General features: G+C 41.6%; 1 protein-coding gene across 3 annotated transcripts in view; it reads left to right on the top strand.

Moving 5' to 3' along the window:
- ST5 (suppression of tumorigenicity 5) overlaps positions 1-13682 on the top strand; it is a 234043-nt gene that overhangs the window by 63305 nt on the left and 157056 nt on the right. For all 3 annotated transcript variants that reach the window (XM_019551360.1, XM_019551362.1, XM_019551361.1), the window contains exon 2: positions 6194-6298. In XM_019551360.1, coding sequence (XP_019406905.1) covers positions 6219-6298 — 80 coding nt within the window. In that variant the 5' untranslated portion in view covers positions 6194-6218. The remainder of the gene's footprint in view (positions 1-6193; positions 6299-13682) is intronic.

Here is a 13682-nt window from a genome sequence, read left to right as displayed (position 1 = left end):
AATGTGGACTTTCCGACAAGACCACGCATGCCATAACAGTACAATAAAACACATTAAAACATTTCTGATGCCACAAACCCGCAAAACATAGCGGGGTTCCTGATAGATGACTGTAAGATTTGTCCTGTACCAGTACAGATTCCTAACTGTCTTAAATTCAGTATCCTAATAAGGGGATTAAACACTATAATAGCTCAATAGGACGCTAATATCTTGCGTACAGTTAATATATAATGTAGTTCTATAACTTCCACAGGCACTAGGAAGCAAGACTTTTTAGTGATATCTTATATTGGACCACCTGTGTAGTTGGAAGAGAAAATTGTGTAACATCTTCCCAGCTATATGGTTGGTCGAATAAAAGTTATACCAACAAAACCTCTTTTGCTTCTCTCATATTTTACAGACCTTCCCAGGTACAACACCACTCCCTACTACTAACTCCCTACTACTATAATTTAGGGGTCAGACTTTCAACTCTCACAATAGGGCTGAATTTTCAAAAAGGTTCATCTTTCCCATAGGCCTCTGACTGAAGTGCCCAGGTGGGTTCTGAGCTCTTGTGGAAATCTAATCTCCGTTTTAGATGCCAACGTCTTCTGCAAGTTGTGGTAAAAGTACTTTTGGTTTACACTGGTCCCATTACAATGAACAGAACTAAACTCTGTTGCAGAGTGTGTGTTTTTCTGTTTTAATATGCTAGTTTAAGTCACTTGTACAGAGGAAATTCCCACCTTCCAGTGCAGCTTCAAGTTGCCTAGTTCAAAGTCGTGCTGCAGTGGAGGGTTGTCAGGAAATAGTTGAGTATAGGAATGTAGCCTCCCTTTTGGCTGTTCATCACAATTATGCAGTACAGTCTGTTTGGATCTTCTTTAATGACTTCCTGTAAACAGTCAAGTGCCCTTACTTTGCTTTCTTCTCTAAGTGGTGACATATTTCTGAGTTGTGACTGATGTTATTGCAGGGAGATGGAGTTTTGTGAGAAAATGAGCCTATGTAAGGGGATACACTGGCATATTTTCTGCATCGCTGCAGCAGACACCCTTGGTGAGGAAGCTTGCTTTGCTGTGTAGGATGGAGCATGGCTTAACTACCCCCTTCCTGTCCACTTTGGAAAGGCCCTGGCCCTGTCCTCCTATGTGACTTGCTGTCCCATGGCTTCTACTCAGGGAAGTGCAGGGTCCGCATCATCTTCATGCTCTGCACCAAGGTACAAAAGGGGAAGATCTGCTCATGAGCTCTTTTCTGTGTCCTGGAGCACCAGTGCAGTGGTAAGTAGGATCCTAAGGAGAATCTTTTCAAGCATTTGTTGTTTTAAATCTTCCTAGGCAGGCAAACTGTCAAACGTCCCAGTCTTATAGAGGCTTAAACTACCAATTTAGAATGATAACTGTTTTCAAGAGAGACAAATCTATATTTATGTTTTACAGATAATAAATATTGGGCCAAACTTAACCCTTAAGTAGGAGAACTGCATGGTTTTGAACAAGCCTGAAGTTGAATGTGCTATGATAGTAGAGGTTGTAATAGCCACCCCTCAGGTATCCCATGCTCCAGTTGAGAGGAGAGAGGAAAGGGGCCCTTCAGAGATCCTGAGCCCCTGCATTTCAAGGAGTCTGCTGTAGCCTTGTTTTAGTCATGTTGGTTATAGGGATCTGCTGGGATCTGCTTAATTCTGTGAGCACTTAAGCATGAGCAGTGCTGCCAACAGCTGTGGCTTTTTTGGAGTTGTGGTATTTGGTATTTTGATTACATATTGTCTCCTGGATTTACATGCTCATATGAGAATCTCAGCTTTAATTACAGAAATAAGTTGTTCACCCTAATGGTTAAAGAGGAAAGCTTGAAAATCTGTCTCCAAAGGATCCCGCACCAGAATGCAATTAAGAAGAACCTATTGTTTGTTTAAAATCATGTTCGATTAGCCAACCTCTGGAATTTTGTGCATAGCTGTAATGTGGTATTTAGAAAACCTTTAAGGTGTGTGCATGGACGTGTGTGTGTGTCTGTAAATTGATCCGTCCTAACTTGGCTTTGTTGGAAAGACCCATAAAAAAGTTTGCTATGATATAAAATCACTCAAGCTGTCCATGATGCTGTCTAATAATGAACTTAGTGCTCCAATGCTTACATCCAAAATTATAGGTCCAGCACAGCTGCTTGTGTCCACTTATGTATTTACACAGCCAGTGCCATAGCAGCAAAGTTTGGTGCCCAGGCCAAAGTCTGCAGCAGCAGCCCTCTGTTGCCCCGCTTACAGATCCAGGGGGCACCCCCTGCCCATGCTTGCTTGGGAGTGCATGCAGTAGAGGGAGCCGCTCTCACCTGGTCCCCGTGCCCCCTCAAAATGAACTGCTCGCGGCTCCATCCTTCACCTTTCCCCAGCTTGGCAGCGCCTGTTGCCACCCCTTCACTTTGGCTCCTGGGGCAGTCGCCCCACTTCCCCCCCACCCTTGCTACAGCACTGTACACAGCTCACATCATTGTTTCTGAAAATCTCGGAGCCTTTTATATACCTATTCTCATACATACACATATCCTCACAGCACATGTGATCATGGAAATTCATTTCTCCTTTTTTAAAATGGAGGTGAAAGTAAGAAAAGAGAAGTTAAGGTTCAGATCCAGAAAGCACCTAATACGTTAGTAAATTTGGGTATAGTGACTTACTAAAGGCCATTCAAGTACCCAGGTCAGGATTCTAACCACTAGTCCATCCTTCCTCTCTGGGTCAGAACAATGGGTATCCTGTCACCAAGAGTGGCCGTGTTGGACCTATAATTTTGGATGTGAGCACTGGAGCACTGTGGTCATTGTCATGAGTGATGTAAAAGCAATCAGTACAATACCAGAATTACATGAGTGAAAATATAGGTAAGGTGGTGACTGGACAAGGCAGCCACTTACGCACATACTTTAGTGGGGCCATGTAGTGTTCACCTCAGAGATTAGAACCTTACTCTTAGTTTCAATTTCAGAGTTTTATGAATACGTTTTAAATTGTTTTCCTCTACTTATACAAAAGTGGAAGACTTTCAAAATATTTAAATTTAAGTTCAGAGCCAGACCTCCACAATTTTTAATAAAGATGGTGCTTATAACACAAATATTGGATTTCAGCTTTGTGGTTTGGTACGAACAGAAGATCCACAAGCAAAATAAGCTTTCATAACATCAGCCAGGTAACTTGACTACTACTTTGGCATGGATGTCTTGGTTTCTGGACTTTTAGTGTCTGAGAGGTGACAGAGCTTTCATTTATTTACCGAAGCATTTACAAAAAGAATATGCCTCTACATAGTGTTATTTAGTAGACATGTTATGCTGTGTTCCTCTGAAGATGGATTCACTTCTCGGATAATCTTATAGGAACGTAATGCCCACCTGTATCTCAGTCTGTCTTCCATTTTATTTCTGCCGTAGAGCTATTACACATACCGATATCTTCTGTTGTGCATAGGAAGAAATGTAGTTCTCACCAATTGTACACAGTCTGTAGAGTTTTTTTCCCTCAAGAACAGATCACGTCTTGCTTGAAAGTAAGCCAATGTTGAAATACAAATTGGTCCATTCAGAATTCATGGTAATTTTGAAATAATGGGTTTTAAATGATCTCATTTTTATGTGAAAATGATGATTTCATGTTCTAGAAATGATTCAGTGTTAGATTCTGGAAGTGTCCTACAAATGGCAAATATGTTGCTGTGACTTGAGGATGGGACAGGAGGGAGAATTCTTTCCTAAGTCTTACTCTAATCTATGACAGGTTTCACATGTCCCAGTTTGGCATTTCCTCTCTTGGTTTCTAGCAGAAAAGTTAATTTTCCAAATTGTAGCACACATGCTAATGGTCATCATTTGACTTTAGGCTCCATTTATTTCACTTGCTTTTAAGCACCTTGTGCTTGTGATTCAGGCAGTCTGGCATGGTGAGAGCACTGGTGCCGCTGAACTGGAGAGTGGAAAATATGATGAAACTATTGGTTCATTGTGGAATTTGCTTGGCTGGCTTTAGAATTTTTTTGTTCTTTATTTTTCTAAGGATGTGCTTTCCTGATCAGAGCAGGCAGTTCAGTGCAATCCTGTTATCTTGATAGTATAATAATTACAATAATACTGAGATCTTAGAGGAATTTGGAGAGTGCTAGTGCAGAAAAAATTCTACTGACTGGAAAAAACTTCATCTAATCCAGAAAGCTGGACAATCAGAAAATTGAAAGTGGACCCGGAATCTGTGGTTATTTTAATTGATTCTACATTTTGAGCTGCATTCCACAGGAATTTTCTGTGACCTTATTTGCGGTAGAACTATTTGGAGTAAAATGGTTTAGCAAATATCCTCTCCATACGGTTGAGTCTGTTTGTAGAAGGATTTTGTGTGTTGTCAATGCCCAGCTCATTTTTCAGTATCACATTTCAAGCAGCCTTGATTTATTGTGGATTTAGGTAAACACCACATCTTGTAATACTCTTTATTTTTGCATTTGCTATGCTATTAATGGGATCTGCAATCAGCAGTTCTGGTCAGGGCTTACATAGCCCTTGGGCAGCAGCTCTACAAATCAAGCTGTGGTTTTCAGTCTGCAAGCTACTGAGAAATCAGAAGCCATTGAGAACTAGAATCTGAGAGCATGTAGCATCCTAAATAAAGAATCCATTTTATGCTCACGTTACCTGAGTTCAATTTTGTTCCGTCATAAAAGTGTGCTTTGGACCCCACTAAAAATCTTCCTGTGGAGTTTTTTAAAGTATGTTTATTTCCTACTTGGTAAAACACATCTAATAGTTCTGATAACAGGTGAAGATTGCCCTTGAAGAAGCTGCAAACACAACTCCCCAGAGCCAGGGTCCAGCAGAAAGAGGTTTGGGGGGTACACTGATCTCACAGCTGGCATTAGGATCTGGTCAACAGAGGTATTGCCCCCATTCTGCCCTCACTTGCAGCACAAAACTCCTGCTGATAGCAGTGGAATGTGGGCAGAATAGATCTCCTCAGTAACGGGTTGTTCCTTAGGCAGTGTGTGGCGATGTTACAAAAGTGAACTCAGTCTGGGCTCTTGGGAGCAGTTGAACAATTCAGCCTTTCTCTGGCATTCCTTTCTCACATACTTGAGGGACCCACAGAACACAAAGTTACCAGTTGCCACCTCTCCCTTGGTTATTGCTAAGTTTTTTTTCTCCCATAATGTTCTTTTGTTTAACTGTTCCTGCTTGAAATCCCTTTGCATTTGAGAATCAGTCTGATGATATCTATTTCCTGTTTTTGTGTGTCGCAGCACCACATCAGTGAGATCTTCTTCACTGCCAGCCATCTCCATATAGTTATTCATCCAGAAATCTCTTATTCTTTGTGCCTTCTCCAAAACTAATAATACTTGTCTGCTTGTATTTTGGTTTCTTTTTTGTGTAAGGCTGCCTATCAGGAATTAGGGCACTCAGGACTGCTAGTCTTTCCCTAAATGGGACATTCCAGAGAAAAATAATTGGAGAGATATTTTTTTTATCAGGGTAAAGAGTTTATGACTTTTGGTTTTCTCTCAGATCTCACAGCCCAGTGCTGCTAGGAAAGAACTAGTAGGAGCCACTGGCTATTTTTCCTTAGTAGGAAGGCAGAATTAATGAGTTACATTGCCTGTCTTGGTGTTTCAAAGCAGCTTTTAACCTTGTAGCTACTTGGAAAGATAAAGAGCATCCATGGGTATTTTAATGCAACAGACAGACTTGAACATGATTCTTCAATGAGCTCATGGCTGTGTACTGTGGACACAAGCTACATTAATTAATTTAAAAGAAGTTTATTTGTACAGAACTTGTCTTTGCTTTGGTATCACTCACTATTGGCTTCTGCACAAGTGTTGTTGAAGAGCTAAATTCAAATGCAGCTTGTGGGATTTTGCAAACTCAAAATCCAACTCAATTTTAAATAGGGAAAAGACAGAATCTGAACCATATTCCTAACCCTGGTACCTCTGTCCCACTCGCTTTGGGCCTTCTGATAGAATGAGACTCAAGTGTGATCTGGAGTTTTAGTTATGCAAAATCATAATCTGATTGAATGCATTTTGTAGCAGACAGTGGCTTTGGGGTTTACCCATCACTGATGTTACTTTGGAATTTTTGCTCCTCATAGTTTTGGAAAGCTCGCTTGCTAGTTGGACCCTATTTAAGCTTAATTTGCTTTGTTTTCTCTCAGGTATCTAGGTTTATAGAGAGCAGAAATGACCATGACTGCCAACAAGAATGCCAGTGTCACCAACAGAGCTGGAGGGAATAAAGTGCCTCAGGATACTCTGGACCGGTAAGTGAACTGTTGACTTTGGAATTTTAAACTCTTCATTTCAGTCAATTTATTTTGTGTCCCAACATTTTGTCACTTATATCCCAGAATGGGTCAGCTTGTTCGGAGCTGAATCTCAGTTTGAAATGTACGTAGAGTAGCTGCTTCTCTGACACAAAGACAGTAGAAAAATATGTTCACGGCAGAAGGTGAACCTAACTATTCATCACTCCCCTGACAATCTCCTTCAAGCTACATTAAGATGGCTTAGTCCCTTGAAAGAAGGACTTATGGGTCTGGAGTCCCACAAGTCCTAACTTGTGTCTTAAGACCAGGGTTTAAATCCATGGTGACCTCGGGCAGGCCTCTTCATCTCTCTGTCCCCAGTCTTCTGTTTGTATAAAGCAGCCTTTTCTCCCATCTTTCTTTTTTTCTGTTTAGATTATAAGCAGGAAGTGCCTTCTACTGTGTTTTGGTATGGCAGCCAGCACAGTGGGGCTGAATGTAAGGTGCTACCTCTAGGAGATGTTGGTGCTGCTTTCTTGAGTCATTGTGTACTCTTTGCTTTTGATTTAAATCCAACACAGGCTACTTCCTTCTTCCTTCTAGTCTCCTTTGGGAAGATCTGCCTTGTCATGTCGCTTTATGATGCAAACAAGCAACTTGTCTGTGATCGATCATCAAGTTCACTTTGGATTGGGCCCCTCTTTAGACCTTGTAGAGTTCCTTGTACTGCAGCACTGCCTTTGTGCAAGGTGATGTACAAAGAAGTAAGAAGGACACACTCCACCCTAGATTGCTTACAGTCTGTATTTGTGACCAAGGCTTGAAGGTGGGACCAAAAAACCCCCGTATTTTCTCATATATAACCTACCCCTGCATATCACACACACCCTGTTTTTTTTTATTGTATCATGAAGAAAAAAAGAGCTTATTACCTTGGGTAAGTATCAGAGTAGGAGCTGCTAGGGAGCCAAGTCTTTTTCTGAGCCTGCAGTGAGCCCCATGTACTGGATGGAGCCTACATCCCAGGTCTAAGGTGATGCAGTGGAGCTGTGCACCAGGTCCAACCCACCCTGTGGCTTCAGAGCCAGTGTGTGGGGTCGGACTGGCATGTCAGGTCCAGGGCTATGTGGTGGGTCCAACTTGGTGTGCTCAGTCTGGCCATGGACCAGCCCCATGCACCAGCCTGATTCACCCCGTCTATGGGGAGAGGGTCTCTCCCCAGGTCCAGAAATTTGGCTGGGGGTGGAGCGGAAGGAGGGAGATGTGATGGTGTTAATTGCCATGGCTCCCAGAGCCACAGCAGTTAACACTGCCACTGCTCCCCCTCTTTCCCCCACCCAAATTTCAGAGCCACGGGGGTCCCTTTTTCTCGCATATAATGTACACCTTCATTTTCCTTAGCTTATTGGGGGGGGGAAGAAACATATATGTGAGAAAATATGGTAAATGATGGTGGACAGTGAGAGAAAACAACTGAGATCTTGTCAACGCAGTTGGAATTGGGAGCAATGGATGGTTTGCAGTGCCCTGCTATAAACAGGTAGTGTAAACAAGCAGCACCAATCTCAGCCATGGTTGATATTTGAGCATGAGTGCACAACCTCCAGCCCCCGTGGGTCTAGAAATTTGGTGGCAGGGGAATGCTACTGCTGTTCTCATGCTGCCAAGCCTTTGGACCCATGGGGAGCTCTGGGCCCTGCACACTGGATCTGGCCCAAGGCCCAGTCATGGTGTCAGAGTGTGGTGCCGGGCCCCTGGGACCCAATCCTGGTGCACAGGATGTGGGGGTGGCTGTGGGAGAGAGTTGCCAGGCCTCTCAGCCTGCAAATGGGCCCTGTGTTACTCATTTGGCCTGAGGGCCAAAAGCTTGAGCACCACTGGTATAGGGTATCTGGAAGATGCTGAACCAGAACAAGTACACTAGTGTAGCAGGTCTATGCTGTAGGTTTGCATCAGTATAGCTAACCTGATATAAAAGCCCCTGTGAACAGAGTCTGACTCAAATGGCTCAAACCAGCATAAGCAGTCCAAAGCAACATGAGTCACTGGAGGCGTGATCCAGAAGAACAGCAGCAGTCACAGACAGAAGCAGCTGATGCTGCTGGATAAGCTCGGAGAGATGGGAAATTGTGTAGGTTGGCACTGACCCTAGCAGTGTGCTGCGTGTTGATTTGTTACTGTTGTCACAGCCTTGCTTGCCTTAGTTTGGGATACCTGCCACCGTATTCCAACCATAAACAGAGAAGGAAATATATATAAATTCATCCTCGGTGTGGAATTGCTGGAAGAAAATGATTTTTAAACCTTTTCCCCCCCATTTTTTATTTAAAGGAACACTGTTCTAATGATGCCTACAGCTGTTTTAGTTTTAAACTCTTACATTTGTCAGTTTTTCTTTATTTGGGGTATATATGTGCTTTGTTGTCACCCTGTTGAGCCCCCTGCATCAAACCTTACACTTCACACTTCCCCACTCCCTCCTTTGTGTCCATTGGAATCAGGGGGATGCGGCAACATGGTTGCACCCCCTTTGGCTGTGTGGCACATGTTCAGTGAGGTCTCTGAGCTCATTGACAGATTAGTGCAGCTCCTGACAGCTCTGCATGCGCCTCAAGGATTGTACTCACTCTGGCCAGAGCCCCTGCTTTCACACTGCTCCAGAAGCCAGGGGGTGGGTGCCACTGCTGTTTGCCCTCCCTTCCTCCATGCCAGCTATTTCCCCAGAAAGCTAACTGCACATGCACCATGCTGCTGAAGAGGGTTTGGTCACAGTCACCTCTCCATGATCCTGGATCTGACCATCCTGCTGTGGGTGAAATGGCCACATACTAAATGTCTGAGAAGAAGTAAGTAGCTTCAGGATGTAGAGAGCTGAAATTAGATATCAAGAGAGCAGTGATGAGATCTCATCACTGGTGAAACACCCATCAATATTTTTAGTGTCGATTTTAGTGGAGACAGGGTTTTGCCTGGGCTGTTAGTGACTTCATAGCTTTGACAAATCTGCTAAGTGTTCAACATAATAAGGGTAATTTTTATTTACTTAAAATATTTACTTAAATATGGAAAGAGCTTTGAGATCTACAGATAAACTACTGTACAAAGGATGAAGAGATTTTATTTCTTTGTTAAGTCCTGTTTTCATGAATGTTGTGTTCTTCCATCAGTCACTCCATGTCTTTCACTATATAAATTTACTTCTTACCTTCTTTATATTGCTTCCTCTCTCTCTCTCTCCCCTTCACCTGCTGTGCTGGACAACTGCCTAAAGGCACAGATAACATCATATTGATGTATTTCCACTAGACAAAACCGGATATCAGTAGATTTGTTAGATTTCACCCGGAGTGGGCCTAACTTCCTTGTCATTCCTAATTTTGCTACTTCATAACTTCCTTGTTTCTTAGCAAGGAAGTGGGAAGGAGTTTTGGTCTTAATAAAAGATGAGCCCACGTCTAGAGCCAATTCCTTTTAGCTTCAGAATTAAGATGTGTATGTTAATGATAAATACTTAGAATTATTGCATTTATCACCCTTTGGTATCACAGTGATTTGTCTTGCAAGTCTGGGCTTATAAAGAAGCCAGGAAGTTGGGATCCAGACTTCACCAAATTTGGGGTTAATTTTCCTGACTAGTTCTAGTCTTGCTATTCTTTGAAGACCTGTAGAAGTTTTAAGTATATGAGACAGCAAGTGTCATATGTCCTGTCTTCCACTTTTATCATCCTCACATGTTTTGATTATGGTTTATATAATGAAGGATTTCAAGGTGCAAGCAAGGGCATGAAGTTAGAGCTAATCTTGAATTGCAGTTGCCTGACAAGTGAGAAGAATAATAGCTTGTCAAACACTGATTCTGTATCCTTTAATTTGCCTTTCTGTAATCTCCCTAGCTGATCTCCCTTTGTACAGCCATGCAAAAAGATGATCTTTGAATCAGCTGTGAGGATTCTTCATTTCTGTCAGACTTAAATCAATGCAGTAGGTGCTGGCATAATAAACGTTTAATTTCAGGCTTGGAAGATTTATTGTAAACATGTTGAGAACCTACTTAAACTGAGCAGTCATTGTTTCAGTCATTCAATTTGGAGATTTACAAACCTATATTATCTGCTTTCTGTATAATTTGCAGAGGTAACATTTCATAAAGAGCTGATAATAGTATGACAGAAATGTAATTATCTTTATGTTTCTCCATACTCCTAGCATTACCTCCTCTTAGGGATAGTTTTAAAACTAGTTTGACTGCACATGATGAACACTAAACAGTAGGTTACAGTTTTGTAGGGCCCTTGTCTACTTGAAACTTTTATAGCCTATTTTGGGTCTTACCTGAAGCACAATAAGGGGAATGAGAGAGAGAAAGACCTTCCTTTGACTTCAGTAGTCTTGCAATCAAACATAAATGTGTTTAGATTTTAAATACATTTTCAGTGGAAAAGAATTGTGTGTGTGCATACATGTACATATATGTGTGTATAGAGAAAGAAAGATGGTGGGTTTACAAGATCAAGACACTTTGTCACTCATTTTGTCACTCATCACTAAAAGGCAGTCACCTGTGGCTATGGTTTTAATGTTTTCCAGTGATGGGCTACATTGACCTGGCTTGGCTCTGAGGTGCACCAGCTCTAGGATCTGGCACCTCTGCTTTTTACCAGTGCCCATGACACAACCAAAGCCCCCTCTGCCAAATGTCACTGAAGTCACCTGGCTTTGCAGGCTGGATCCAGCCCACAGGCTAGAGGTTGATGACCTACAGAGTGAAGCATAGTGACTAATTAGCAGTGCATTTTAGGACATGTGGGGCAGTGGATGGCAGAACTGAATGGTGATTTTCTCAGTGTTGTGGGTAGTTCTTAGTTATGACATCAGGAGAATGAAAAGGGATCATTTTGTATCAAAATTTATGAAATAAGTGAACATGCATTTAAAGTTCCTTTAAACCAGCTAGGTTTAAAGGAACCAATGTACTTTGGATTAGCATCCAGGTTTATGGAGTTCTCTCTACTAAGATACCCTTGAGGGGTTTGCATCCCAGACCAAGATGGCTCTTAGCCTATGCAAAAGTAAATTGTATGAAGCAAGCGTGTATAAAGTATTGTTACACCAATAAGTAGCATTTAGCTAAATTTGACTAAACTTGATCAATAAAAAATATAACCCCTCCTTCATATTCCCTTGCTGCATAGAGATAATACTTACATCATTGACACTGAAAGCAAAGGCAGAAAGAAGTCAGGAACACTCCTGTGTAGTTGAAAGCTACATCATGGCAGTACTGTTGTGCAGCAGCCCTGAGAAATGTCAGTGACCAGATCCACAGTACATTGGCTAGCTGTGTATGCCCTTTCACACCAAGTGATCACTTTGTTCAGCTGCACCCTGAATAGGAGTCAGGACAACCCTGATGAGAGATACTTGGAGGACAGAGATGTGAATCTATAGTCATAACAGCAATTGAAAACTCTCCTTCTCTCATAGTTTGTTTTGTTTTGCATATTGTTTGTGCCTCTTATTTGATATTTAATTGGAGTCATGGTTCTTTTGGAAGTTCATTCCCTTGGAGATTTGTACATAAACTGTATTCAGATCAACAATCTGACCCTAAAGCATTTTTATTGACCATTCCTTTCGTCTAGAAGAATTTTAAAGGCAGAAATGGATTTACCAGCTCTGTCCAATACAAATGTTGCTAGAATATTATCAGAAACGGGCCTGTAAATAACCTACAAAATCATAGGGTAAGTTACAGGGGTCCTCTTTTTTATTTTCTTTAGAATTGTCATAGTTAACATTTTTGTCCTTGTCTGTAACACTTACAAGACCAAGTCGTGACTTTTTTAAAATGGCAAAGCTTTTTTTGTTCAAAGCAGGTGCTGGAGGAGACAATATTGATAAATAATAGTAGGCAGTGGACTGCTGGTTCTGTCTTCTCCATCTCCTATGTCTATGCCATTGTTTAACTCGATGTCTCAGAGCACATTCACCAACACAATTTGTGCCCTATAATGCACTGTGCTGTTACAAAGATTTCACAGAAGGAAAAATTCAGGCAGAATTCTGCATTGACTTTGAAGGGACTGCATGAGGTGACTGCATTGCTGATTTTGACTAAAGATTTGTTCCAAAGCCTTCTGAAGTAAAAGGGAGTATTTCTATTGATTTCAGCAGTCTTGGGAACAGCTCATATTAATCTTGTCCAGTGAACCAAGGCAGACCTGGATATATTACTGTAGAAATGTGATGGCTAGAGCAGTGCTCCAACTGTTAGTCAGCATCATGCTGATGTAGTCAGTGATAAAACAGAAAAGAAATATCAGGCTTGTTTCCATCATAAGGTAGGATTTGATGAAAACCTTTTTGTTAAAATAATGCCCTGTGAGTGAAGAATGTATCCTTCTAGACACAATTATTGTATTTTTATTTTAGTTTATTGGTTCATTAATAAGTTCTGGGCAAATTTCTAGAAATCTTGGAATTATTTTAAGCATAGTAAAAAAAAAAAAAAAATGTTATCTAGTTTCGTATGTGTAAAGCTTAGCTTCATTTGAAGACAGAAATACGATGATGTTCTGTTCTAATTCTCCAGATTTTGAAAGGCATGTTACTTATCAAGTTCCTAACTATGGAACACTACAAAAGTCAGTGAAAAATAAACCACTTTTAAGAAAACTTTTAAAATACCTATGATGCATTTGCCTTAGTGCGGATGAAGTGAAGCCCAAAACTAAGTAGTGATCCTTTTAAAACAATTTAAACCAAATTATGCCACATTTACACTAACGAAAATCATGACTGCTGAAAACAAACAGGCATTACTAGAGCATGCTTAAGACTTATCTAAACCATGTAGTCAGGCATGGTTTGGGAAGCTGACTACATCACTTTTTGGTCTTAGTACCAGTAGTGTAACTGTGAGCTGTGTGACCAGGACATGAGTCATGGGTGCCAGCTTCGAGGGGGCATAAGAATGGAGCCATTGGTGCCATTGGCTTGGCTGCCACAGGCATTGCTGCTGGTTTGACCTCTGCTGCTGCCCTTGCTACTGCAGCCAGCCAGCACACAGAACCTTCTTGTCAGGCCTCTGCTTGGTAGCATCTGTATGAAAGAACCATGTTCTGGTAGGGTGCTGATTTATAGAAACTTCAGCATGGACAGACATTTGCTGTCATCCATTTAGTTTTAGCATGGAGTCTGTTTTGTCATGAGGCCTGTTCTCCTTCTACTGGAGCTGTGCAGGAAAGCAGTTAGCTCATGTTATTGAAGTCAGCCACTGTAATTTTGTGATGAGATGAAGTAGGGGTTGTCAACTGGGGGTACATGTACACTTGGGGGTACTTGGGAAGGCCCCAGGGGGTATGTGGCAGTGGTGCAGAGAAGCAGGGATACTTTGGAA

Source organism: Crocodylus porosus, unplaced genomic scaffold, assembly GCF_001723895.1.
Source record: "Crocodylus porosus isolate Cpor-Errol unplaced genomic scaffold, CroPor_comp1, whole genome shotgun sequence".
Classification (NCBI taxonomy): Eukaryota; Metazoa; Chordata; order Crocodylia; family Crocodylidae; genus Crocodylus; species Crocodylus porosus.
The sequence above is the reverse complement of the archived record's forward strand: the minus strand, read 5'-3'. Positions and strand labels throughout refer to the sequence as shown.